This window comes from Pelophylax lessonae (assembly GCF_965119305.1).
Source record: "Pelophylax lessonae genome assembly, chromosome: 9".
NCBI classification, from domain to species: domain Eukaryota; kingdom Metazoa; phylum Chordata; class Amphibia; order Anura; family Ranidae; genus Pelophylax; species Pelophylax lessonae.
Window position 1 is genome coordinate 240029844 of NC_138776.1, and position 26506 is coordinate 240056349.

The following is a 26506-nucleotide window of genomic DNA, read 5'->3' on the forward strand; positions in this document are numbered from 1 at the left end:
CTTTCCAATGACCACAAGTGTAAGGATCATTTTTCCCACTGACCTTCACACTAATGTATCATGAGTTGTAGTGCAAGCCATCTGGTCACCGGGACCAGATGGCTTACACCCGAGGGTTCTTAAAGAACTTAGCCAGGTGATAGCCAGACCATTATTCTTGATCTTTACGGTTAGTCTACAGACGGATATGGTGCCAGCTGATTGGAAAAAAGCCAACGTGGTACCAATAACTGAAAAAGGGCCGAGATGTATCCCGGGTAACTATAGGCCGGTCAGCCTAACATCAGTAGTCTGCAAGATTTTGGAGGGGATGTTAAGGGACCACTTACAAGACTTTAGTAATGAAAACGGTATAATTAGTAGTAATCAGCATGGATTCATGAAATATTATTCTTGCCAAACCAATCTATTAACCTTCTATGATGAAGTGAGCTGCCACCTAGATAAAGGAAAGCCTGTGGATGTGGTGTATCTGGACTTTGCAAAGGCCTTTGACACCGTTCCCCACAAACGCTTACTGTACAAACTAAGGAATGTAGGTATGGACCATAGGGTGAGTACCTGGATAGAGAACTGGCTCTAGGGGAGAGTTCAGAGGATGGTAATAAATGGGGAGTACTCAGATTGGGCGGGTGTGGAAAGTGGGGTCCCCCAAGGTTCTGTCCTGGGACCAATCCTGTTTAATGTATTCATAAATGATCTGTAGGAGGGGATATCTAGCACACTCTTGGTATTTGCAGATGATACTAAATTAGCATGCCAATATCTTCTATGCAGGATGTGGAAACCTTACAAGCAGATCTGAACACAATAATGGGGTGGGCAACTACATGGCAGATGAGGTTTAATGTTGAAAAATGTAAAGTAATGCACTTGGGCATCAGAAACACGAAAGCAAGCTACTCACTAGGGGGGAAACCTCTGGGTGAGTCTAAGATGGAAAAGGACCTGGGGGTACTGGTAGACAACAGGCTTGGCAGTGGCATGCAATGCCAAGCCGCTGCAAGCAAAGCCAGCAGAATACTGGGATGTATAAAAAAGGGGATTCACTCCAGAAATAAAGAGATTATTCTCCCACTCTACAAGACCCTGGTCCGGCCACATCTGGAGTATGCTGTCCAGTTCTGGGCACCGGTCCTCAGGAAGGATGTGCTGGAACTGGAGAAAGTCCAGAGAAGGGCAACAAAAATAATTAGGAGAATGGAGGACATCGGCTATGAGGAAAGACTACAAGCACTGAACTTATTCTCTCTGGAGAAGAGACGATTGAGGGGGGATATGATATCCATGTACAAATACTGTACTGGTGATGACCTTAGCATAAGGAACAAACTATTCAGAGAAAGGGAATACAATAAGACACGTGGCCACTCACTAAAACTAGAGGAAAAATGGTTTAACCTTAAAATACGTAGGGGGTTCTTTACTGTCCGAGCGGTAAGGATGTGGAATTCTCTTCCACAAGCAGTGGTATCGGCAGGGAGCATCGATAGTTTCAAAAAGCTCTTCGATGGGCACCTTAAAGACCACAACATACAGGGGTATACAATGTACGGTTAACAGCAAACACACACACACATCATAGGTTGAACTGGATGGACTGATGTCTTTTTTCAACCTCACTAACTATGTAGATATAGTCATTTTTAGCAGGGGTTCCCTGAGACTGGCAAGTTTGTTTCGATGGTTTCTCAGTGTAGGAAAGGTTAAGAAAGGCTTATTTATAACTTATGTCCATGTCTCCTGAGCAGGCAGTTTTCTGTGAAAAGTTTTGAGAAAGTGTGCTGTCCCGCTGGGTGATATGGTTGATGACAGAATTTTGTTTTTAGATGATTTATTTAAAGTTTATATATTGTATTGATAAAACATTTTATTTTTATTTTACATCTGAATATTAATTTACATTTACAGACTTAAAGTCTCAAATTAGCTCCTGATGAGTGGACATAGAGCCACGAAACGCGTAGAGCCTATAAGATATGAAGATATACCATTTGAAGACTACATGTTGTTTATATATACAAGTTATTGACAGATTTATTTATTCATTGACTGATTATTATGTATAAATATATTTTTATGAATTGATATACTTCATGTTCAGCTTTTGATTTGTATAATGTTTATATTGATTTTTATATTGCTGTACCCTTAATGAAATATGTAATAAATTATTCATTTTTATAACATTTCATATTACTATTTAACATCTATTTATGACTGTAAACCTCTCTCAAAGTCCCACAACTTTTTGCTTCTTTCCACACATTTTTTTCTTGTCTTTTCTCTCTCTCTCTCTCTTTAGAGTTATATACTTGTCAAGACATGTAGAACCATGACAGACAAACAAAGCTCTGGATGTCTTAGTAGAGGTCAAGACTACCCAGTAGAGGTCATTGATTCCCTGTCTCTCCCCACAATACCAGAAAGAAACCGCAAGATTCTGGAAGTCACAAATTTGATTCTAGAGCTGCTGACGGGAGAGGTTAGTAGTGCCAGAAATGATGGGACATTATTCAGTAACAGAATGTATGTGTCTGGATGGTGACTTTATTATTGTGTGTGTGTCAGGTTCCTATAAGGTGTCAGGATATCGCTGTCCATTTCTCCATGAAGGAGTGGGAGTATTTAGAAGAACACAGGGACCTCTACAGGGATGACGTCATGGAGAATTCCCAGCCTTTCATATCTCTGGGTAAGTTTTACAAGCAATGTTCATTACAAAGAAAAACATTTCTGCATTTTCTGCCACTCTAACAGTAACAGAAGGGGTCCCCACCACCTACAGCAATCTAGTAAGTAATGGAGCCTTTATCTTGTTGACATTTACATTGGCTTGTTAACTAAAGTCATCACGTCAGAACAATGAAGTATTTTGAAAGCCATTTTATGATCTTTCCAAACTACCAGACTTTACAAACAGCTGTCAACACAGGTCAAATCTGAAATTGTTTCCAGAAAGGCTCCATGCACACTGGGCTTAACCACTTAAGCCCCGGAAGATTTTACCCCCTTCCTGACCAGGGGGTATTTTGCGATTCGGCACTGCGTAAATTTAACGGACAATTGCGCGGTCGTGCGACGCTGTACCTAAACGAATTTGACGTCCTTTTTTTTCCCACAAAACAGAGCTTTCTTTTGGTGGTATTTGATCACCTGTGCGATTTTTTGATCATGCGCTATAAACAAACAAAGAGCGTAAATTTAGCAAAAATAACAATATTTTCCACATTTTTTATATGAAATTCCCCAAAAAAATGTAAAAATCAAAATTTTTTAACATTTTCGGCCAATATGTTTTCTGCTACATATTTTTGGTAAAAAAAAAAATCGCAAAAGGCGTATTTTGATTGGTTTGCGTAAAAGTTATTGCGTTTACTATCAAAGGCAAAGATTTTTGTCATTTGTGTTGTTTTTTTTTTAAACGCGTAATGGCGACGATCTGTGATTTTTTTTTTTTTTTTTTTTTGCAGGACTGCGACATTGGGGCGGACAGATCGGACCCTTGACTGACATTTTTGACACTTTTGGGGGTACCAGTGACATTACTACAGTAATCAGTGCTATACATATGCACTGTTACTGTAAAAATGACACTGGAAGTGAAGGGGTTAACTTTTTTTTGAGAGGGAGGGGTTAAGTGTGTCCCTAGGGGCGTGTTTCTAACTGTGATTGGCTGTGGCTTGAGCTGTAAGAACAGTGATCAACGGTCCTACAAAGTAGAACCTTATGATCTCCATTCTTACACAGGGGAGAATGACAGGCGGCTTTGTTTACATTAGCCGCCTGCCTTTCTCCCGGTGTAACGAAAGATCGCGAGTGCCCGGCGTACATCACAGGGGGGTCCGTGACCGAGCGGGAGCGCGCATTCGGCGGCGCGCGCTCGCTCCCCAGAGCCTCACAGGCTAGCGACGTAGACCTACGTCGCTTTGCCTGTGAGGGGCTGACTGCCGCAGTAAATATACTGACGGCAGTCGGCAAGTGGTTAAAAAATACACGAGTTACCTTGGCAGAAAAAAAAACTCTCATATAGGACGTTTTTTTTTTTTTTACATAGTTTAGACCAGTTTAGGAGAGTTTTGCATTCTTTCTACCAGAAAGCTCTTATCAGAATCGCAAACCAGAAGTTTGTTTTTCTCTTGCGTCCTCTGACAGTCGCCGCCCACTCATACAGTCTTCACTTATGCGAATCGGAGGTACCTCTGATGACCCTCGAATATGGGGATGTGCAAATACTCATCCTTGAGGTCGATTGAAGCCAGGAAATCTCCAGGGCTCAGGGAGGCTACCACTGTCCATAAGTGAAGACTGTATGAGTGGGCGGCGACTGTCAGAGGACTCAGAAAAAGGAATTTTACAGTAAGATTTTACAAAAATTCTGTTTTTTTCACATTCTGCTATAGGACATTACCAAAAATATTTTTTTTTTTTTTTTTTAACATTTTAGGCCAATTTGTTTTCTGTTACATATTTTTCGTAAAAAAAAAAAAAAAACGCAATAAGCGTATTTTGATTGCTTTGCACAAAAGTTATCGCGTGTACTAATTACGGGAAAGATTTATGTCATCTTTATTTGTTTTTTTGGGGGTTTTTTACTAGTAATGGCGGCGATCTGCGTTTTTTTTTTTTTGCGGGACTGCGACATTGTGGCGGACAGATCTGACCCCTAACTGACATTTTTGACACTTTTGGGGGGACCAGGGACATTACTACAGTAATCAGTGCTAAAAATATGAGCGGTTACTGTAATAATGACACTGGTAGGGAAGCGGTTAACACTGGGGGTGACCAAAGGGGTTAATGTATGCCTGTATGATTACTGTGTGTGTGTGTGGGGGGGGGGGGGGGGGGGGTTCACACCGCACAGACAGATTGCAGTTTCAGCTTAGCTTTTTTTTTGTTTACATAAGCAGGCGGGTCTTCTCACCGTTTCCCGGACGATCGCGGGAGGAAGGCGGCAATCGCTGATCTGTCCCTGCCTGTCAGTGAGAAGATCCGCCCGCTTTGTTTACGTAAGCAGGCGGGTCTTCTCACCATTTCCCGGACGATCGCGGGAGGAAGGCGGCAATCGCTGATCTGTCCCTGCCTGTCAGTGAGAAGATCCGCCCGCTTTGTTTACATAAGCAGGCGGGTCTTCTCACCATTTCCCGGACGATCGCGGGAGGAAGGCGGCAATCGCTGATCTGTCCCTGCCTGTCAGTGAGAAGATCCGCCCGCATTGTTTACATTGTCTCTCCTCCTGCGGCCCGCCTCCGCTGTGTCTAAACACAGCGGGAGCGCAGCTCCGCCGCCGCCGGAATCACATGCACTCCAGTCACGTAGTACTATGTGACTGGACGCAGGGGAGCCGCACTTCCATGGTAATATTACTCTTGGCGGTCGGCAAGCGGTTAATAAACATACACTCACCTCTCCCAGGATCCAGCGATGCGCCAGCCTGAACCCTCGGGTTCTCTCCCTCGCTTCTCCCTGGTGCCGGCATCGCAAGTGTGGGCACCAGTTATGACAGCTTGCGTCTTCACAGCCGGGTGTGCACTGCGAATACGCGAGTCTTGCTGCGCCGCCTCAATGGCCGGGCAATCTTCTGGGACCTATGACATGTCCCAGAAGATTGCAGAGGGGAAGAGGAGAACTTCTGTTCAAGTGCCCTAGGCGGCCGAGCGTAAGTGGGAGATGGATACCTTTCAAAACTAGGTAACCCCCCCCCCCCCCAAAAAAATGACATGCCAAATGTGGCATGTAAGGGGATAAGGAGTCCTTAAAGCGAAACTTCTTTTGGGTGGAATTCCGCTTTGAAGTGAACCTGTGCTTTGCCCATGCTGCATGAAGCAGTTTGCCTCTTCAGTTAACATTGGGATTGTTCCTATAAATTGGAGGTACTACTGCGGTTTTTAGTGTCTGAGCAAAAAACATAACCACTCAAGAATAGATATTAACCACTTGCCGACTGCCGCACGACTATTTACGTCGGCAGTCAGCCCCTCACAGGCAAAGCGAAGTAGGGCTACGTCGATAGCCTGTAAGGGTCTTGGGAGCGAGCGCGCTCCGCCGGATGAGCGCTCCCGCTCGGTCACGGACCCCCCCCCCCCCCCCCCGCGCATGTGCCCGGCGGACCCGATGTCCGCCGGGCACTCGCGATCGTCCGTGACAGTGGGAGAAAGGCAGGCAGCTAATGTAAACAAAGCCGCCTGTCATTCTCCCCTGTGTAAGAATGGTGATCAAACGGTTCTACTATGTAGGACCGTTGATCACTGTTCTTACACATCAAGCCACAGCCAATCACAGTTAGAAACACGCCCCTAGGGACATACTTAACCCCTCCCTCTCAAAAATAGTTAACCCCTTCACTGCCAGTGTCATTTTTACAGTAACAGTGCATATTTTTAGCACTGATTACTGTAGTAATGTCACTGGTCCCCCCAAAAGTGTCAAAAATGTCAGTTAGGGGTCAGATCTGTCCGCCGCAATGTCGCAGTCCCGCAAAAAAAAAAAAAAAAAAAAACGCAGATCGCCGCCATTACTAAAAAAAAAACCCAAAAAAACAAATAAAGATGACATAAATTTCCCGTAATTAGTACACGCGATAACTTTTGTACAAAGCAATCAAGATACGCTTATTGCGATTTTTTTTTTTTTTTTTACCAAACATATGGTAAAAAAAAAATTGTGTGTTTTTTCTTCTCTGAGCATGCCCAGTCTTGCTCATCTGATTTTTGTCTGCCGAAATCTGTACTGACTGTGGAACAATCGGCCGTTCTTTGTTGACCAGCAAAAATTTTATAGCAATCACACCAGATTTTTTTCGGCTGAAAATTCGCAGTTGGTTGTTGGAAGCATCATACTAACAAGCCAACAATCGGCAGATCGGACGTTGGCCAACAATCTGTGCGTGTGTACGGGGCTTAACCTCATATTGTGGAGGTTTACTGCTGATTCCTTTACCAAATGGAGTTCTTTTAGAGCTAATGTCATTTCATGTTCTTTTCCCTAGATGAAGGTCTACCTGCCTATGAGCCTGATGGATATCCCCTTCCGGCACACCATTTAGAAGATAATAAGAACAAAAACAATTTTGTTATGAAGTTCACCCAGAGCAGGACAGGCATTGTTGATGGAGAAAATAATGGGGAAAAAAACTTTTCGAGTCCCAAAGAAAGTGTCCAGGCCATCCCGGTCAATGCAAAGTCTCCAGTTTCCAACAAAGCAGAACATTGCAATACAAAAGAAATTTTCCCCTGTTTCGAATGTGGGGTCAGTTTTTCTGGCCAGGAACAACTGGACTTGCATCGCCAACTTCATATGGCTAGAAAAACATTCTCTTGCACAGAGTGTGACCAAATCTTCCCAACAAAAGCCCAGCTTGAGAGTCACCAGAGAAATCACACGGGAATCAAATGCGTCAGCTGCGCTCAGTGCCACAAATCCTTTGCCAGCAAGGCTTCCCTAACTGTTCACCGGCAGCGCTACTGCCTAGAGGCGCAATATTACAGATGCTCGGCCTGCAAAAAAATCTTTCTAACTAAGCATGAATTGGAGGACCACATGAAGAGCCATCAAAAATTACAAAGCCAGGCCACCTGTACCGAATGTGGAAAGCACTTCCTCTACAAAGGAAATCTTAAAGCTCATTACCGAGTTCACACTGGAGAAAAACCATTTGTCTGTCTAGAATGCGGAAAATCTTTTGCCTACAAGTCCCATCTTGTTTCCCACCAGCGCTATCACACGGGAGAAGGGCTAACATGCCGGTATTGCGAGATGTTTTTTGTGGACAGGGTACGTCTTGTGGAACATGAGCGTGTTCATACTGGAGAAAAGCTGTTTGTTTGTTCTGAGTGCGGGAAGCGTTTCAGCAGAAAATATCACCTCATATTGCATCAAAGGACTCACACGGACATTCGGCCGTTCGGGTGTACTGCTTGCGGGATGCTTTTTACGTCTAATACAACTGCAGAAAGACATCTGAAGGAGAGGAGATGCAAAAAACGAACCTAAATTCTTTAAAGCCAGGTTGTTTACATTATGTTGTTGCTCATTCGTTTAGTGATGACCGACTCTTTGTGACCTCATGGACCATAGCGTGCCAGGCTTTTCTGTCCTTCACTGCCTCCCGCAGCTTGCCTAACTTCATGGTCATTTTTTCGATGATCTATCCATTCTGTTTTCTGTCCTTCACTGCCTCCTGGAGCTTGCCTAACTTCATGGCCATTTTTTCGATGATCTATCCATTCTATTTTTTGTCCTTCATTGCCTCCCGGAGCTTGCCTACCTTAATGGTCATTTTTTCGATGATCTATCCATTCTGTTTTCTGTCCTTCACTGCCTCCCGGAGCTTGCCCAACTTAATGGCCATTTTTTCGATGATCTGTCCATTCTGTTTTCTGTCCTTCACTGCCTCCCTGAGCTTGCCTAACTTAATGGCCATTTTTTCGATGATCTTTCCATTCTGTTTTCTGTCCTTCACTGCCTTCCGGAGCTTGCCTAACTTCATGGCCATTTTTTCGATGATCTATCCATTCTGTTTTCTGTCCTTCACTGCCTCCCGGAGCTTGCCTAACTTCATGGTAATTTTTTCGATGATCTATCCATTCTGTTTTCTGTCCTTCACTGCCTCCCGGAGCTTGCCTAACTTAATGGCCATTTTTTCGATGATCTATCCATTCTGTTTTCTGTCCTTCACTGCCTCCCGGAGCTTGCCTAACTTAATGGTCATTTTTTCGATGATCTATCCATTCTGTTTTCTGTCCTTCACTGCCTCCCAGAGCTTGCCTAACTTAATGGCCATTTTTTCGATGATCTATCCATTCTGTTTTCTGTCCTTCACTGCCTCCCTGGGCTTGCCTAACTTAATTGTCATTTTTTCGATGATCTATCCATAATGTTTTCTGTCCTTCACTGCCTCCCAGAGCTTGCCTAACTTAATTGTCATTTTTTTGATGATCTATCCATTCTGTTTTCTGTCCTTCACTGCCTCCCGGAGCTTGCCTAACTTATTTTGTCATTTTTTCGATCTATCCATTCTGTTTTCTGTCCTTCACTGCCTCCTGGAGCTTGCCTAACTTATTTTGTCATTTTTTCGATGATCTATCCATTCTGTTTTCTGTCCTTCACTGCCTCCCGGAGCTTACCCAACTTAATGGCCATTTTTTCGATGATCTATCCATTCTGTTTTCTGTCCTTCACTGCCTCCCGGAGCTTGCCTAACTTATTTTGTCATTTTTTCGATGATCTATCCATTCTGTTTTCTGTCCTTCACTGCCTCCCGGAGCTTGCCTAACTTCATGGCCATTTTTTTGATGATCTATCCATTCTGTTTTCTGTCTTTCTCTTCTTCTCCTCTTTCCCAGCATCAAGATCTTTTCCAATGAGTCCTCTCTTCGCATTAGGTGGCCAAAGTATTCGAGTTTCAGCATCAGGATCTGTCCTTTTCAGTGAATATCCAGGATTGACTGTTTTGATCTTCTTGCCGTCCAAGGGTCTTCTCCAACACGATTTAAATAGGACATTTCAGTCCTATAAGTCCGTCCAAGGGTCTTCTCCAACACCATACATTATGTTACAGAGATTTAAATAGGACATTTCAGTCCTATAGGTCCGTCCAAGGATCTTCTCCAACACCACACATTATGTTACAGAGATTTAAATAGGACATTTCAGTCCTATAGGAACATTTTGTAAACTGTGTGTAAAAACAGAGATTTTAAATTTATTGTAGTGATTAAATACATTTTTATTACATGTGCTTTACATTTTTACAGTAGGACTGCTTGATTTTGATACTCATTTGAGATATACTGTACATATAAGTGATGGACCGATATCGGTTTTTCGTTGCCAATGCATATCCGTATCGGCCGATATTTTCATACAAAAAAAAAAACAACTTTTTATTTGACAGGTACCCCAAACCCCTCCACTGCACTTAAAAGCATCCAAAACGCTAAGTTTGGCTGTTTTTGAATGCTGTCATTTTTTTTTTTAATCTGGCGGCAGACAGTACCTGGAAGTGATGTCACTCATGACATCACTTCTGGGTTCTTGCATGGAGACCCTATCAGAGCCGAATGCGGCTTTGATCGGGTCTTTGGCGGCCGTGCAGGCTGGATGCCTGGGTCTCCCGGTGGGACAGGAGACCCGGGCAAACAGTGGGAGGGGGGACGTCTCCTCGCGCTCCTTGTAATAACAGCCGAGTGGCTTCTCAGCCGCATTGATTATCATTACAAGACAGCCGACCGTCGGCTATGGACGCCGGTACCGGGGTGATGCCTCTAGCTGCAGGCATCACTCCAGTACAAGAACTTTCTGAAATATCAGCAATATCGGGAACCTCCGGGGCAGATTCCGATATATCGGGGAAAGTGTATATTGGCACTTTCAGTCAGTGCAGACTCTTGTAGTATCTCTGTCAGTGCAGACTCTTGTAGTATCTCTTTTCTCTGTCAGTGTAGACTCTTGTAGTGTCTCTGTCAGTGTATACTCTTGTAGGATCCCTGTCAGTGCAGACTCTTGTAGTATCTCTGACAGAGAAGCTACAAGAGTCTGCACTGACAGAGATACTACAAGAGTCTGCACTGACAGAGAAAAGAGATACTACAAGAGTCTGCACTGGCAGAGATTCTACAAGAGTCTGCACTGGCAGAGAAAAGAGATTTTGCAAGAGTCTGCACTGACAGAGACACTACAAGAGTCTACACTGACAGAGACACTACAAGAGTCTGCACTGAAGATTCATCAAGGGACACATGGGAGCATATGACAAAGAGGAGGGCCTGTTGTGGAAATCTTATTAATATTTATGTGGAAGTTTGTTTAGGATGTGTTGCTATTATGTCTCCCAGTGTCAGTTTACCTGTAATCGCTATGCAGGGACAGGGACACTACAAGAGTCTGCACTGACAGAGAAAAGAGACACTACAAGAGTCTGCACTGACAGGGACACTACAAGAGTCTGCACTGACAGGGACACTACAAGAGTCTGCACTGACAGGGATACTACAAGAGTCTGCACTGAAGATTCATCAAGGGACACATGGGAGCAAATGACAAAGAGGAGGGGTTGTTGTGGAAATCTTATTAATATTTATGTGGAAGTTTGTTTAGGATGTGTTGCCATTATGTCTCCCAGTGTCAGTTTACCTGTAATCGCTATGCAAGGACAGGGACACTACATGAGTCTGCACTGACAGAGATACTACAAGAGTCTGCACTGACAGAGACACTACAGGGGTCTGCACTGACAGAGACACTACAAAAGTCTGCACTGACAGGGCAACTACAAGAGGCTGCACTGACAAAGACACTACAAGAGTCTGCACTGACAGATTAACTACAAGAGTCTGCACTGACAGGGACGCTACAAGAGTCTGCACTGACAGATACTACAAGAGTCTGCACTGACAGAGATACTACAAGAGTCTGCACTGACAGGGACACTACAAGCGTCTGCACTGACAGGGACACTACAAGAGTCTGCACTGACAGAGATACTACAAGAGTCTGTACTGACAGGGATACTAAAAGAGTCTTCACTGACAGAGACACTACAAGAGTCTGCACTGACAAAGATACTACAAGAATCTGCACTGACAGTGATACCACATGAGTTTGCACTGACAGAGACACTATAAGAGTCTGCACTGACAGAGAAAAGAGGTACTACAAGAGTCTGCACTGACAGAGAAAAGACATACTAGAAGAGTCTGCACTGACATGGATACAACAAGAGTCTGCACTGACAGGGACGCTACAAGAGTCTGCACTGACAGGGACACTACAAGAGTCTGCACTGACAGGGACACTACAAGAGTCTGTACTGACAGGGATACTAAAAAATAATTGGAGCTGGTTAGCGGGTGGGGGTTGATGAGCTGTACAAAGCCACCGGGTTGAGGTCTTCTAGCTGACCGGCGGAGGGCCGTGTAAAATATTCGGAGCCTGGAAGCAAGCAGACACTGTCAAAGTAGGTACCCGGCAGCGTTTCTCCTAAACCAGGTGCGAAGGATTCAAATCAACATGGGAAATGGTTCGTCCATGCAGGGGGGGGGGGGGGGGGGACTCCCCAAATTTTCCAAACAACTTTTTCAGTACATGAAGTCTGTGTTTGGGGCTCGGGCCCTGAGACCCCTCAAGGAATGGCATAACCAAGGGAACCTGTTGGTGAATCCCTTTGGAAGGTATCTTTGATGTCTGGAGATGGGAGGAGTTCATTATTGAATTTAGGACTAGGCTCCAGGCAACAAAGATGCTAGGGGTAGTGCAATTGTGGCTTCAGAGATCTATTATGGTCAATCAGCAAGGTGTGCATGAGGCGTTTTCTGTCCGGAAGAACCGCATTATGTACACTTGGCCTGATGAGATAGCCAAGTCCAGCGATCCGGTGAGATAAGTGGAGGAAGCTCTTTCTGGGCTAACTTTACCGAGATGAGCCATATCCGCTGACACTGAACCTGTCACTGTCTCTCCTGATTCACGGCTTGATCTCGACTCTACTGTCTCTGCACTTTAATCTCCGTTTTCTTCAGCTCACAGTGCAGACCTCGATACTGGTAACACTCTCCCACCTCACAGTGTCTCTATCTCTCAACAGCCTGTTATAACAGGTCTGCTATGGATGTGGAAAGTCAGGGCACATCAGGCATAATTGTCCGACCAACCCGGCTGGCAATCTATTGCGGAGGATCCGGAAACTTCAAAGGTAGGTATGGTCAGAAACGACTATGACTTATCATAGGGAGTTGGTAAACCGGTGTCAGCCCACATCCTAGAGGAATTAAAATATCCCCTCCCTTGCCTCATTGACACCGATGCAACCAAAACTGTTCTAAGATCTCAAGACCCTAGAGGCAAGGTTCCCCTTCCAGGGGAGACAACTCCCACAGTCAGGGCCGGATTAAGAGCATCATGGGCTTGGTGCTGAGGATTTTGAAGGGCCTTAAGGGCCGTGCCTTGGCATGCACCCAGAGGAGGAAGGGTGCAGCCATGCATGCCTAATTCAACATGGGATGCTGTCTCTGAAGCCCATAAACACATCCAGGCATCGGCAACTGTCCCTCCTTGTCCGGCCTTCGTGCTGTGTGGGGAGGTTCTGAGGGAGCTGCCTGGGGAAGCGAGCATAGAAGCCAGACTTCTGTGTTTACAAGTGACAGAAGAGCGGTAACAGTGAATATGGCCAACCTGGGGCCTATATAAAGGTAGGGGCCTGGAGCTGCAGCTCCAATAGCCCCTACGTTAATCTGGCCCTGCCCACAGTAAAGCCTAGTACACACGCAACGATTATCGGCCGACCAATCGTCCGTCTTTTGTCCAGAGTTGTGTTCTGTTGGTTGGAATGTGCCTAGACTGCACACGAATTTTCTCGCCCGACAAAATTCTACTTCAGAAGTGATGTCATGTGTTGGTTTGCTTTCTTTGTGTTCTTTCTTCTCTGAGCATGCCCAGACTTGCTCTTTAGATTTTTCCCTGTCAAAGTCTGTACTGACTGCACGAAAATCTGACGTGTTTTGACGGCGGACAAAAATTTTATAGCCTGCACACCAGATTTTTTTCGGCCAAAAAGTCGGAGTTGGTTGTCGGAAGCATCATACTAACAAGCCGAAAATCGGCAGATCGGTCGTCGGACGAAAATTCCCTGCCGATTTTCGACGCGTGTGTACGAGGCTTAAGTCTCACGGGCCAGACAGTGTCTTTACGAATTACTGAACCTCTCTATTGCAGGCTAGGCCAGTTCTGCAAGGAGAAGCTTGTTTTTTTTTTAAGGTCATTGCCTTTCTCAGGGTACCCAACATTTAACCACTCAGAGAATACAGGCATTGAAGGACCTCCAAAGACCTCGTAACCTTAAACGATGCACTATTTTTGAACCTTGCATCTCTTCTTCCTGTTATGGAGGAAGAGAAGGGGAGAGAAGATCGTGCGGAAAATTATAATTTTCAAAACTTTACTAATCTCTCTCTCTCTCTCTCTCTCTGACCAATTTCCAACTTTAGTAGGACACAAGGAACTAAGGCACCCCAGATGTAATTATGACACTTACCATAACCGTTATCCCAAAATCCCAACCCCTTAAATAAATTTCCTGTAGGGCTGCAACTAACGATTATTTTAATAATCGATTAGTTGCCGATTATTTTTCCGATTAATCGATTAATCGATTAATCGGATAAAATCATAAAAAAAACTCAATATGCCTTTTTTTTCATTTATTTAAAATAATAATGAACAAACCGAGTGTTAGTGCCGGTTCACACTTGTGCGGTTTGCGAAATCGCATGTAATTCGGAGCGCACTGCTCCTAAATTACATGCGATCTCATGTGCGGATGCGAGTTCAGCCATATACTTTGTATGGCTGAATTCGCAGCGCAACCACAGCAAACTTGCACATGAGGCTTTTTTTGAGCCGCCTCAGAATCGGATCGCACAGTGGTTCACATTTGTGCAATCTGATTCTGTGCAAACTTGCAGATCACACTGCCATATGCAATACGCATATTGCAGTGCGATTTGCAAGTTCGCACAGAATCAGATCGCACAAATGTGAACCACCTACCACTGTGCGATCCGATTCTGAGGCGGCTCAAAAAAAGCCTCATGTATGGCTGAACTTGCATCCGCACATGAGATCGCATGTAATTTAGGAGCAGTGCGCTCCGAATTACATGCAATCTCGCAAACCGCACAAGTGTGAACCGGCTCTTATACCAAAACTTTTTTTTTTTAAATTAAGCTGCTTTATACTGTAAATAATATAATAAATGCTTATCTAGATAAGAGTTAATATTCCTTATAAAGTGCAATATTATAATAGAAAAATAAGTGAATAAAAACGTCCATGTCAGCCATAGATATGAAATAGGGAGCAAAGAAAGACCACCTATATGTGTTATATGGACGTTTTTAATCACTTATTTTTCTATTATAATATTGCACTTCATAAGGAATATTAACTCGTTTATCTGGCTAAGCTTTTATTCTGTTTTTTGGCGGGCTGCATTGCATGGAATGGACACTGTAACTAGTACTAAGCTCGGCACTCACGTTTTGGCTGCTTCTCCCTAAGCTCGATATGACTCACTCCCTCACTGACTCAGCAAGAAGGCAGAGAGGAAAGGAGGGGGGAGGGGGGAGGAGGGAGGTCACGGAAGCCGTGCTGTGAGAGAGAGACAGTGAGTGCACGCTGCAGCTTCACAGAGCAGACGGAGCTCGCTGACAGTCGGGGAATGTCAAGAATGCAGCACAACTAATCGACGGAGCAACTAATCGATAATGACAATTGTTGACAACGATTGTAATTATCGATTATTATCGATTTAGTCGATTAGTTGTTTCAGCCCTAATTTCCTGCAATAAATACGTGGACACCGTTATTGGAATAAAATTGGCCAACGTGGCCATTTATTAACCAGTAACAAAAATATATATAACACGTTCCTTAGAACAGGAACCAAAATAGTATAATAAAAGATAACATAAGGTTGCCGATCTTTGGAGGCCCCAAATATCAAGTACCATTTTTGTATCTGTGTAACTCTTAACTGTCCCCAGCCGCACCACCGGCTCGGGGACGACCTCAACACACAGCAGATACCTCCCAATTTAAACTACCAGTTAACCCATCTATTAACTGGCATTCCCCAGGTGACTCCATACCTTAGATGGGTCCCTCAGCTGATAAGTACAGCAGGTTTTAGCAAAAACACCTCCAAAGACCCCCAACCATAAAATCAGCAAACAAGCACATTAAACAGACATTCCAATGTAGGGGTGGGCGGGCGGGAATACTCCTTCACCCACGCTGAACTGATGCCCGGGAAAAACTGCAGTAAGCTAACTCCCCCCTCTACAGCCCCTTCCCTTAAACTCACATTGGCCAATAGAAGAGAAACTGCCTGACTTTGTTAACCCTTACTAGGCCAATTCCACTGCTGGCCCAGTCATGCTAGCCCTGCGCCTATTTTTTTTTAAATTTTGCTCCGGGCTGTACTATACAATTGCCTTTCTTTGATGGAGTGGCAATCAGTGGCTGTCAGTCCAGTGAAGGACACCCCCATTCCAGACGCTAATCTTTTTTGTCACTGGTTCCAGGTACTACACCCCAGATGGTAAGCCACACACAGGTTATGAGGTGACTACAACTGGTGAAATTGTGGAGGAGGGTTCTTTAGGTTCCCATAAGTCCGCACAGGAAGCTGAGTTGTGGGCACTAACAAAAGCCTGTGAGATACATAGAGATCAGAGGATCAATTTCTTTACAGATTTGTGATACGCTTTTTGGGTTGCCACATGTTTGTGGTCCTGTCTGGAAGGTAAGAGGGTTCTTGACTAGTTTGGGGAAGCCGGTGAAAAATGCGGGGTTAATAGACAGACTGTTCATTGCCTTCTGCTTGCCACACAAGCTAGCCATTCTTTAGGTAAAATCTCATACTACTGAGAAGACTACGGAAGCCAATGGAAATGCCTTGGCAGATAGAGCTGCTAAGGAAGGTGCTCTGAGCCCTGTGGCAGATCCCCTCTGACGTGCCACTAGAGGAATTTAGGAAACTGCAGTCCAAAGTGGAAATGAAGAGAAAGAGGAGATGGACAGCCTTGGCGGCTACACAGGGTCCAGACGACATCTGGGGTCTTGATGGTAAATGGTGTTTACCCAGATCACTTTTTCCAATGATGGCCCACTCAGCTCATTACCCTGGGCATCAGTCAAAGATGGTTATGTGTGCACCGGTGGAGGAGCATTGAATTGGCCCTGGCTTCACTACCGCAGCTGAAAACAGTAACGGTACTGAGAAGGCACTGAATATCCCTTTCAGCGCATTCAGATGGACTACTGTATATCACTTTGCCAAAGAATGGAACGTACAAGCATGCCTTGGTCTGTCTGGATATGTTTTCTAGGTGGCCAGAGGCTTGGCCCATTTACAATGCCACTACCACCGCAGAAAAGATCCTGTCTGAGCTAGTATGTCGCAGGGGGGGCTGCCTGGAACGATCAAGTAGGATCGCGGATCACACTTCACCGGTCAGATCTTTGCAGAGGTGTGTTAGGCGCTTCAGAAATTCATCCTCAAAGTAGCGGTAAGGTTGAACGGATTAATAGAAAAAGCCATGGCCCGAATGTTTTTCCATTGCTCTTTACCCCATCAGGAATGCCCCATGGGTTATCACTCTACAAGGTTTTGTTTGGGAGTCAACCAGAGACTGGATTGTACTTTCCTCAGCAGCTGTCATTTTTACATTTTCAGCTGATGGGGTAGGTACAGTCCCAGCAAATGGAGCTCCAAAAGGTCCATCATAGGGTTTGGGAGTCTCTCCCGGAACCTGGCACGATAACCGGTGTACATTCTATTCAACCAGGTGACTGGGTCGTTGTGAGGAAACATCAAAGGACGGGATTGGAGCAGAGGTAGTCCGAGCCATACCAGGTTTAGCTGACAACGCTGACTTCTTTGAAGCTTATCTGAATCCATACCAGCCCCTGCAAAAAGCTTCTCAACTCCATCCAAGAATGATAATGGGGAGTATCGTTTTTATTTACATACTTAGCTTAGTGTATTTTAGCAAAGAGTAATGATGAACAGCATCCCAAATTATTGTTTAAAGCGGAGTTCCACCCTCGTTATACATTTTTTTATAAAAATACCCCCGGGACAGTCAGGGCTAGCACATTCCACAATGGCTAGCCTCTGATCTGTCCCGGGTTGCACTTACCATTCAGGAGAAATACTTACCTTGAAATTGTCTTGTCCAGCGCTGCCATCTCAGGTGTGGGCAGCTTGAAGCCAGCGCGATCCTCTTTTGCGTCCTCTTCCTTCTTCTTCGGTCCCACGATGCACTGCACCGGCCCCGACGTCACTTCCGGGTCTCGCGCGTCATCCCTCCACAGCTTCTGGGCATGCCCAGAAGCTGTTTAGAAGGGAATGACGCGCGCGCCCCGGAACTGACGTCGGGGCCGGTGCAGGCGCAATGATTCCTGGGAGCGATGACGTTCAGCTCCCAGGAATCATTGCAAAAGCCAGGAAGTGACGAATCGCCGTGTCCGCCGAGGGGAGGAAGAAGGAAGTAAGGTGAGTATATTTTCTCTAAAAGGTGAGTGAAAAAAAAAAAAATTGCGATTATCCATTTGTTTTTCAGGTGACCGGGAGCGAGAAGATGGAGGTAAGTATAAATTTCGGGTGGAACTCCGCTTTAAAATGCATCTTCAGCTGTCCAAGGCGGCAAACAGATCTAATTGCTGTGTGTGCTCCAAACCCCCACCTAGCCATTACACCCCAGCAATGACAGATTCGTATTGGCATGAAGACAACCAGGAGACACTTGTCCACAGAATTTAATGACACATTCATAGGGGGTAACATCAGTTATAGTTTTAATGTTAGCTCTGGCTCCTGTTCTTTGCTGGTCAATCCAATTTGAGTATCGGGAAAGTTAGGTAGTCCACAGATGTGCTTTAACTTTAGTTTTGGCACCGGAACTAGATTTAAAGATTCTACAACCTGTGGGCAGGTATAACAGTCAATCTCACCAATGAAACTCTGGGTCTTTTTGATGACACCAACAGACCGGGTTATATCTGCTGGAAGGACTGTTGTGATGTACAGACTGAGGGAGCATTCCTTCTGTCTATTATGTTACTGTTTAATACCCATGACCGACAGGAAGATTCTTAATGTACGGTGTTGACAGGTCCCTATTACTTTTCGTGTTGTTCTGCGGCTTATAAGGTAGTGCCCCCAAATGTAAAAAGGTTTGTGTGCTTTAGTGAAGCTCGTACCCGCATCATACATTGCCACTGATCGTGAGGATCTGCTATTAAGGAAGGCAAGGGTGCAAGACAGGACTCGGAGAGAACTGTTTTCATCTCACGATCAGGCATGGACATGGTTCCTGGCTTGGACTGGGTGGGGGATCGAGCTGATGAAACGGTTGAATAATTTCTCGTCTATTGTGGATGAGATGTTCAATAAAACCGTTGAAGCTGTAGGGAAATTACTCAAGGGCAGAGACAAATGAAGACGTTAGTATTGCAGGAGAAAATGGCACTAGATTTTCTTTTAGCTTCTAAAGGCGGGGGGGGGGGGGGTTCTGTGAACACATAGGATAAGACTGTTTTACCTGGACAACAGACACCAGTGATAAGGTCCAGGCCCATATGGATAATGTAACTTCATTGCAAGGCAGAGCCAGAACTATAGCTAGCGAGGGTTGGAATCCTTTTAAGTCTTCGGGAGGTTTTGGGGATTTTTTGTTCCCCATTGGATCTTGGTTGAAGGAAACAGGAGTATATATACTTATGTTGTTCTTGTTTCTATTCATCCTATATACAGTGGTGAAATTATCCTGTTGTCTGGTCAACCGAATCACCAAAGCCCGAGCAGATGACCTCATCCTGATCGCTGAGACAAGACGCCCCCCGAGATCCTGCCCCTGCATCCGACGCCAAGGACCCCAGCCCGATCGCTGATCAACGCATCCCTTCCAGCTCCGGAAGAGCAGAACCCAAGTGTCGTTTCCTTTCGACCCGTTATCTTTTTTTCTTTTTTAACTCTTTGAAATGGATTGTTTTTATCGTGAGAAGAACTGTTCTGTTTATTTGGAAGAAGAAGATTCATCAAGGGACACATGGGAGCATATAACAAAGAGGAGGGGCTGTTGTGGAAATCTTATTTATATTTATGTGGACGTTTCTTTAGGATGTATTTTTAGTTAAATTGCCATTATGTCTCCCAGTGTCAGTTTACCAGTAATCGCTATGCACAGTGAATATTGCTTTAACTGGCCTTTAGGAAAGACCTGTAATTGTGGAAACCTTCCATTAAATGGAGACTGCACGCTACTTGTATCCTGATCATCCCTATCGGTGGTGCCGGTCCGGATCTATGGCAGTGCAAGGAGAACTCCATCGCACAAATGTATATCAGCCAGCCGGGGCCCCGGTATTCACTGTGGAGATATGTTTGTGATGTGGAATTCATATTGTTTTAATAATATCTGCCCTTTACCAGGATTAATGGCTGGCATCTTTGATCCATATGATTGAAATACTGCTTCTATTGTCTTTTGCAGATATAATAAAGTCCCATTCACTGGAACAATAGGATGATCACTTTCAAATATGGTTTATATGAAATATATTATATAGGATTCACTCTTAACAGGTTATGAGAGTGCATGCTTGTGAATTAGCATGGCCGAGTCCATGAGAATCCATGTGGCATCCATGTTGCTTTGTTCACTTGGCAGTTGGAGTCTCTGTACACGGCCGTCTTATTCCATAAACATTCACTCCCCTTTTCTATTGCACTTTTGAATGTATACATGTCTGTGATTGGTGGTCTTGAAGCCACTCCCCTGTAACCCCCTTTTGTTCTCTGGCTGTAAATAAGCCTGAGCTCTGCTCTGTAAAGCAGAAACCCTTCAGTTGGTATCGATATGACACAGCGTGCGTCTGTTTCTTTCTTTGTCGCCGAGCGTGCTGGGATAACCTTATACAAAAGAGCTGTACATTGTACTTCTCAGTACAAGGAAATAATGGAGTTTGGCACGTATTAATATCCACAAGTGCGCTTTTCATCGCAGCAAAGTTTTCAGCGCACCGAGGGAATTTCTATGCTCCAAGCTCCATTAATTTCCACTACACACATCTGATGGGTCCTGACCACTGCAGACCTGCAACAGCCCACAAGAGCTGCAGTTTCGGAGTTGATCTGATCAAGTCATCCAGCCATCACAATTATTTGGACCTTGTCAGTGTCACTCAAATCCTTATGCTTGCCCACTTTTTCTGCTTTCAACACATTAACCAGTGGTGTCACCAGGGCTGGTGTCACCTGGTGAGATAAAACATGGTGTCTCCCCCTGTGTGTCCTCCACCAATTCTACCCCCTGCGCTGTGACCCCTCTACCCATTACTTGCATCCAAAATCCCCGGAACTGTCTGTTGTGTCTACAGAATAGGAAGTGAAGAGAAATCTCCTTAGTGGGGACACAGGTGACCAAAAAACAATAGGCCCTTTAAGGCCGTTGGGCAGAAGTGACCAATGATGTTGGTCCAGTCAAACAAGGCCATAGAGTCAAGTGGGGACCAGCTTGGGACTGTAACGGACCGGATCATTTTCCCTGCTACCAACAGCTCTGGTAAACGGGGAAAACAACCAGGACGTGGTGGAAGGGGCACCTCTCCTGTTGCCCATAAAAGTGATCCCGCGGCGAATCCACCACTGGAACCACTTTTATGTGAAACAGGACCGCCGGCTGCCATAACACCAGTATTTTAGGTCAAAGTACCGGCGTAAAAATGCGGCGGGCGGTCTGGAAGTGGTTAACTCCTTTCCGACCACCCGCCGCAGATGTACTGTGGCAGGCAGCCGCTCCTGGGCGAATCGCTGTACATGTGCGGCGCTCACTCTCGGGAGTCTAGGGGGCGCGCTCCTGTCCCCGCTCGTCAGCGCGGAAGCCGATGCGTGTGTCAGGCGGCGGCTCCGATTGCCGCCTGACACCTGCGATCGTTCCCCTCTGAGAGAGAAGGATGGTTGGCTGTTGTAAACACAGCTGACCGTCCTTCTCCCTGGGTTGATCACAGAGCCCATGTGATCCTGCTACATAGGATCACATGTCTCTATGGTCATCTCAGAAGCCACGCCCCCCCCCCCCCCCCCACAGTTAGAATCACTCCCATTCTGCTATATAACATTCCCAAAAAAAATTTTAAATCTACATTTTTTAACATTTTAGGCCAATTTGTTTTCTGCTACATATTTTTGGTAAAAAAAACTCGCAAAAAGCGTATTTTGATTGGTTTGCGTCTACTAACTATGGGACAGGATTATGTCATTGTTTTTTTTTTTTTTTATACTAGTAATGGAGGTTGACCTGCGATTTTTTGCAGGACTGCGACATTGCGGCGGACAGATTGGACCCCTGACTGACATTTTTGACACTTTTGGGGGGACCAATGACATTACTACAGTAATCAGTGCTAAAAATATGCACTGTTACTGTAATAATGACAATGGCAGGGAAGGGGTTAACCCTGTGGGTGATAAAGGGGTTAAATGTGAGCCTAGGGTAGTGATTCTAACTGTGGGGGGCGTGGCTTGTGAAATGATCATAGAGACATGTGATCCTATATAGAAGGATCACAGGGGCTCTGTGATCATTCCAGGTAGAAGAACGGTCAGCTGTATTTACAACAGCCGACCGTTCTTCTCTCTCAGCGGGGAGCGATCGCGGGTGTCAGGCGGCAATCGGAGCCGCCTGACCCGTGCACCGGCTTCTCCGCTGACGAGTGGGGGCGGCGGTGCGCGCTCGCCACCTAGCTTCCCGCGCACGACCGACGTAGGTATAACGTCAGTTTGAGCAGGAGAGCCACCCTGCCGCAGTAAAAAAGCGGCGGGTGGTTCGGGAAGCAGTTAATTAGTACAGTTTTCATCCAAAAAGAATCGTAAGAGCAAGACTAGGCATGCTCAGAAACGAAAGAACACATACAAATCAATTCAACACATTACATCACTTCTGAAGTTGAATTCTGACGTACGGGAATTTTCATATGAAAGTAATCTCTTCACTTTCCACATGAGACTAGCATGCCACAAAAAAACGGACGAAAGATCGTTCGATAATCTGATCGTGTGTACGAGGCTTTAGGCTTCATTCACACCAGTGGTGGCTGGTGCATTGGGAGCGCAGGGGCGCCGCCCCCCCTATCCATGCCTCCGGCCCCCTAATCTACATGCAGGGTGCCAGACGCATGGAGTTCAATGGGGTTTTTTTTTTTTTTCTGAAGCACCTGATTAGAGCCAGAGGCTCTAATAGGCTTCAGAAAAGGGTGGGCTTGGGGCACAGAAGACTGCCCCCTGAGCCCACCCATTTGTGTGACAATAGCAAATGAATATTCGCTATTGTCACACGGATCCTCCTCCTGGCCAATCAGGAAGCGGGTCCGAGACCCGAAAGGTGAACCCATGCCATTGGCCATTGAGGAGGAGGAGGGAGGACTCGAGGAGATGCGGGGAGACGCGGGGGACAGAGGACTGAGGCGAAGCCGCTGCTGCATGACTCTGATCTTAGGAACTGCATGACTCTGATCTTACGAAGGTTCAAAGGGCTCTGTGTATGGTCTCTTGCAGGTGGCAATGCTAGGGTGTGCAGGCCGGTGTGGTCCGGGGGGGGCATGGTGTGGTCCATCTGACACCCCCCCCCCCCTTTGGCCCATGGAGCACCAGCCGCCACTGATTCACACCTGAGTGTATTGTTTTCAGGCATTTTTCTGGGCCTTTTTCAGACTTTTTTGGGGTTTTTTCAGGCGTTTTTTTGCATGTGTTTGGAGGCAGGCATTGACATCTAACAAAAACAAAAAAGAAGCTCGTGTACTTTTTTTGAGCTTCAGGTGTTTTGCTTCAGGCGACAAAACGCTCAGATGTGAACAAGGGCCATTGAAATGAATAGCTTGTTGGGCGTTTTGAGACTTTAGAGATGAGCGTTTTACGAGCTGAAAAACAAGACTTTAGAGATGAGCGTTTTTTAGGAGCTGAAAAACAAGACTTTAGAGATGAGCGTTTTTTAGGAGCTGAAAAACAAGACTTTAGAGATGAGCGTTTTTTACGAGCTGAAAAACGCTCAGGTATAAACAGGGCCTCAAAGAATTTAAGAGTAGTTACAGTTAAAGAGTTTAGGAGTTTTCTCTTCACTTCCTGTCTTGGAGATGCAACAGGAAATGGGAGGAAATCTCTGCTAAGTGAGGGGAATTCCCTGTTTGGTTGTCCCTGAAACAAGTGTTTTCCCCTCTATTCCTGTTCCAGTGTCTCCTTCTGTCACAGTGGCAGTGGTCTCCAGTACAAATAAATGTGTAAATTTTACAGGGAACAATAAAAAAAAAATGAAAGAGGCCCTAAGCCTTCCCTACAGTACTCAAAACTTAAAAGTACTAAATGGACTACCTCGGCGTCCATTACCCGCTTGGTAATCTTTATTTACACTGGCGTGACGCTGGGACCACAGTACGGAGCGGCATTCAACGGATGTGGATGCACCTGCTGGGAGCTTTGGCTATGTTTTTCTGCCCACACTCTCCGGTGCGAGGCACCCTCGTCCCTGCCCACCTGCCCTGTGTTCCCTCAGCTCCCGTGGGAGATACTTGGTGCCCTGTCTTACCCCTTATGTCAGCACCCACTCAATCTGTGACATATGAACTAGACATCTACTCCTGATGAAGTGGCATAATAAGTCCACGAAACGCGTCGAGTCAATTGATGTCATGATCTTGTTACACCATTCTACCATTCTTGCCATTTGAGTTTACCATTGCTATGTTTTTATCCAATCAATTGTAATACTCTTGCCCAATGTCTATTGATTTTATGAATATTGGATTTGAGGACCATTGTACTCAAGTTTGTTATACCTTGAAGATATTTTGCTGTATCCTACTATGTACTTTTATGACAATGCTTATCATCTGCTGTCTTTAATAAATGTATAATTTTTATCCTGATAGCCTGGTCATGTCTTTCATCTAAAGTCCCGACCCTTCTCTTATATTCGATTGAATAGGGATGGAGACCCTCGGCATATCCCACCGTGGGTCTCACTCAAAGTCCCAAACTTCCCCCCTCTTCTGTACAAAACTTAAAAGTATAACTGAAGGCAAATGTATTTTTCCATCTGTCTGGAGGATCAGATAAGATCAGATGAAAATAGACAGACGGTCCGTTTTCATCCGATCTCCCATAGAGGAGAGTAGGGCTCTGCACACACAGCGGAGACGGAGTTGTTATCTGCCTGCTCAGTGGGAAGCCGCATGTGGCTCTGATCGGGTCTCCATGTAAAAACCCGGAAGTGACTTCCGGGTACTCGGCGCCAAATTCAAAAAAATTATAGCATTTAAAACAGCCAAAGTTGGCGTTTTGAATGCTTTTAAGTGCAGAGGAGGGGTTTGGGGTATTTTAGACCCCCAGATTCCTCCATAAGAGTACCTGTGAAAAAAAAAATGTAATGTACGAAAATATCGGCCAATATCGGCCGATACCGATATGCGATGACCAAAATATCGGTATCAGTATCAATAAAAAAACAATATAGTTCGATCACTAGTTGCAACTTATTGAATATGTGTGGTGAGTCCTGCGCTGTCTGGGGAAGGTACTACTCAAAAGGCCCAAGAGGCTATTCCCAGATGCTGCAAGTACCGAGACTGGTAACCATGCAGTGTAAAACTCATACAGGGGTGGGGGATACTGCGCTTCTGGGATATTGTGGATAAAACTGTGCTCAATTAAAAGTGTCTATCACTGTGGATGAGGCCAAATGAATCGTGTTCAAGCGGTTACACAGGTAAGTAATAAATAAGTCAAGTGAAGAATAGTCCATCCTACAATCACATAAGTGCAAACAGTGTAAAATTGTCAAAGTGCTAAAAATTACTGACAAACAATCTAGATATAATAAAGGAATAAATATATATATATAAAACTATATACAACACCGCTTAACCACTTTACGTCCGCTCACAGTAATACTACTGCGGCAGAGTGGCTCGTTATCGTCTGACGACGTAGGACTACGTCGTCAGACACTCCCCCTTCTGGGCGGCGCTTGCGCGCCGCCGGAGGCTCGCTCCCACTGTTTTCATTCACAGCGGGAGTCGGGCCAGGGGAGGAGCAGCGGCGATCGCCGCTGCTCTTACCCGATCGTCGGGGATCGAGTCTGGAGATCCGCCCGCTGTGTGTAAACACAGCGGGCGGATCTCCATAGTGACAGGGAGTGACAGATCGGACTGTTCAGCATAGCTGGACATCCGATCTGTCCATGACTCACTCAGTCACCTCCCCCCCTACACATCAGTAAGCACCAGGCATACATTAACCCCTCCCTCTCCAATAAAATTAACCCCTTCCCTGCCAGTGTCATTTTTACAGTAACAGTGCATATATATAGCACTGATTACTGCAGTAATGTCACTGGTACCCCCAAAAGTGTCAAAAATGTCAGTCAAGGGTCCGATCTGTCCGCCGCAATGTCGCAGTCCCGCAAAAAAAATCGCAGATCGCCGCCATTACGCGTTAAAAAAAAAAACCACCAAAAATGACAGAAATCTTTCCCTTTGTTAGTAAACGCAATAACTTTTGCGCAAACCAATCAAAATACGCTTATTGCGATTTTTTTTACTAAACATAGGTAGCATAAAACAAATTGGCCAAAATTTTTTAAAAAAATTGGTTTTTACATCTTTTTTGGGGGGAATTTCATATAAAAAAATGTTAAAAATATTGTTATTTTTTCAAAATAAACGCTCTTTTTTTGTTTATAGCGCAAAAAGTAAAAATCGCACAGGTGATCAAATACCACCAAAAAAAAGCTCTGTTTGTGGGGAAAAAAAGGACGTAAATTTCGTTTGGGTACGGCGTCGCACGACCGCGCAATTGTCAGTTGAAGTCGCACAGTGCCGAATCGCAAAAAGTGGCCTGGACGGAAGACAGCAAAATCCTCCAGTGGTAAAGTGGTTAAAAGTGTCTATC

At 45.1% G+C, this 26506-nt stretch overlaps 1 protein-coding gene and 1 pseudogene across 2 annotated transcripts in view; both read left to right on the plus strand.

Annotated features, from left to right (window-relative positions):
• The window catches only part of LOC309563342 (uncharacterized protein), a gene marked incomplete at its 3' end in the record, with an annotated part of 39530 nt that extends 31535 nt beyond the window's left edge, over positions 1-7995 (plus strand). The window contains exons 6-8 of the mRNA XM_082267737.1: positions 2306-2485; positions 2572-2695; positions 6992-7995. Coding sequence (XP_082123863.1) covers positions 2306-2485; positions 2572-2695; positions 6992-7995 — 1308 coding nt within the window. The remainder of the gene's footprint in view (positions 1-2305; positions 2486-2571; positions 2696-6991) is intronic.
• A 10669-nt stretch (positions 7996-18664) lies between these two features.
• LOC309563343 lies at positions 18665-19455 on the plus strand (annotated as a pseudogene). The gene has a single exon. The product of its transcript is annotated as an uncharacterized misc_RNA (transcript).
• The last annotated feature ends 7051 nt before the right edge of the window (positions 19456-26506 follow it).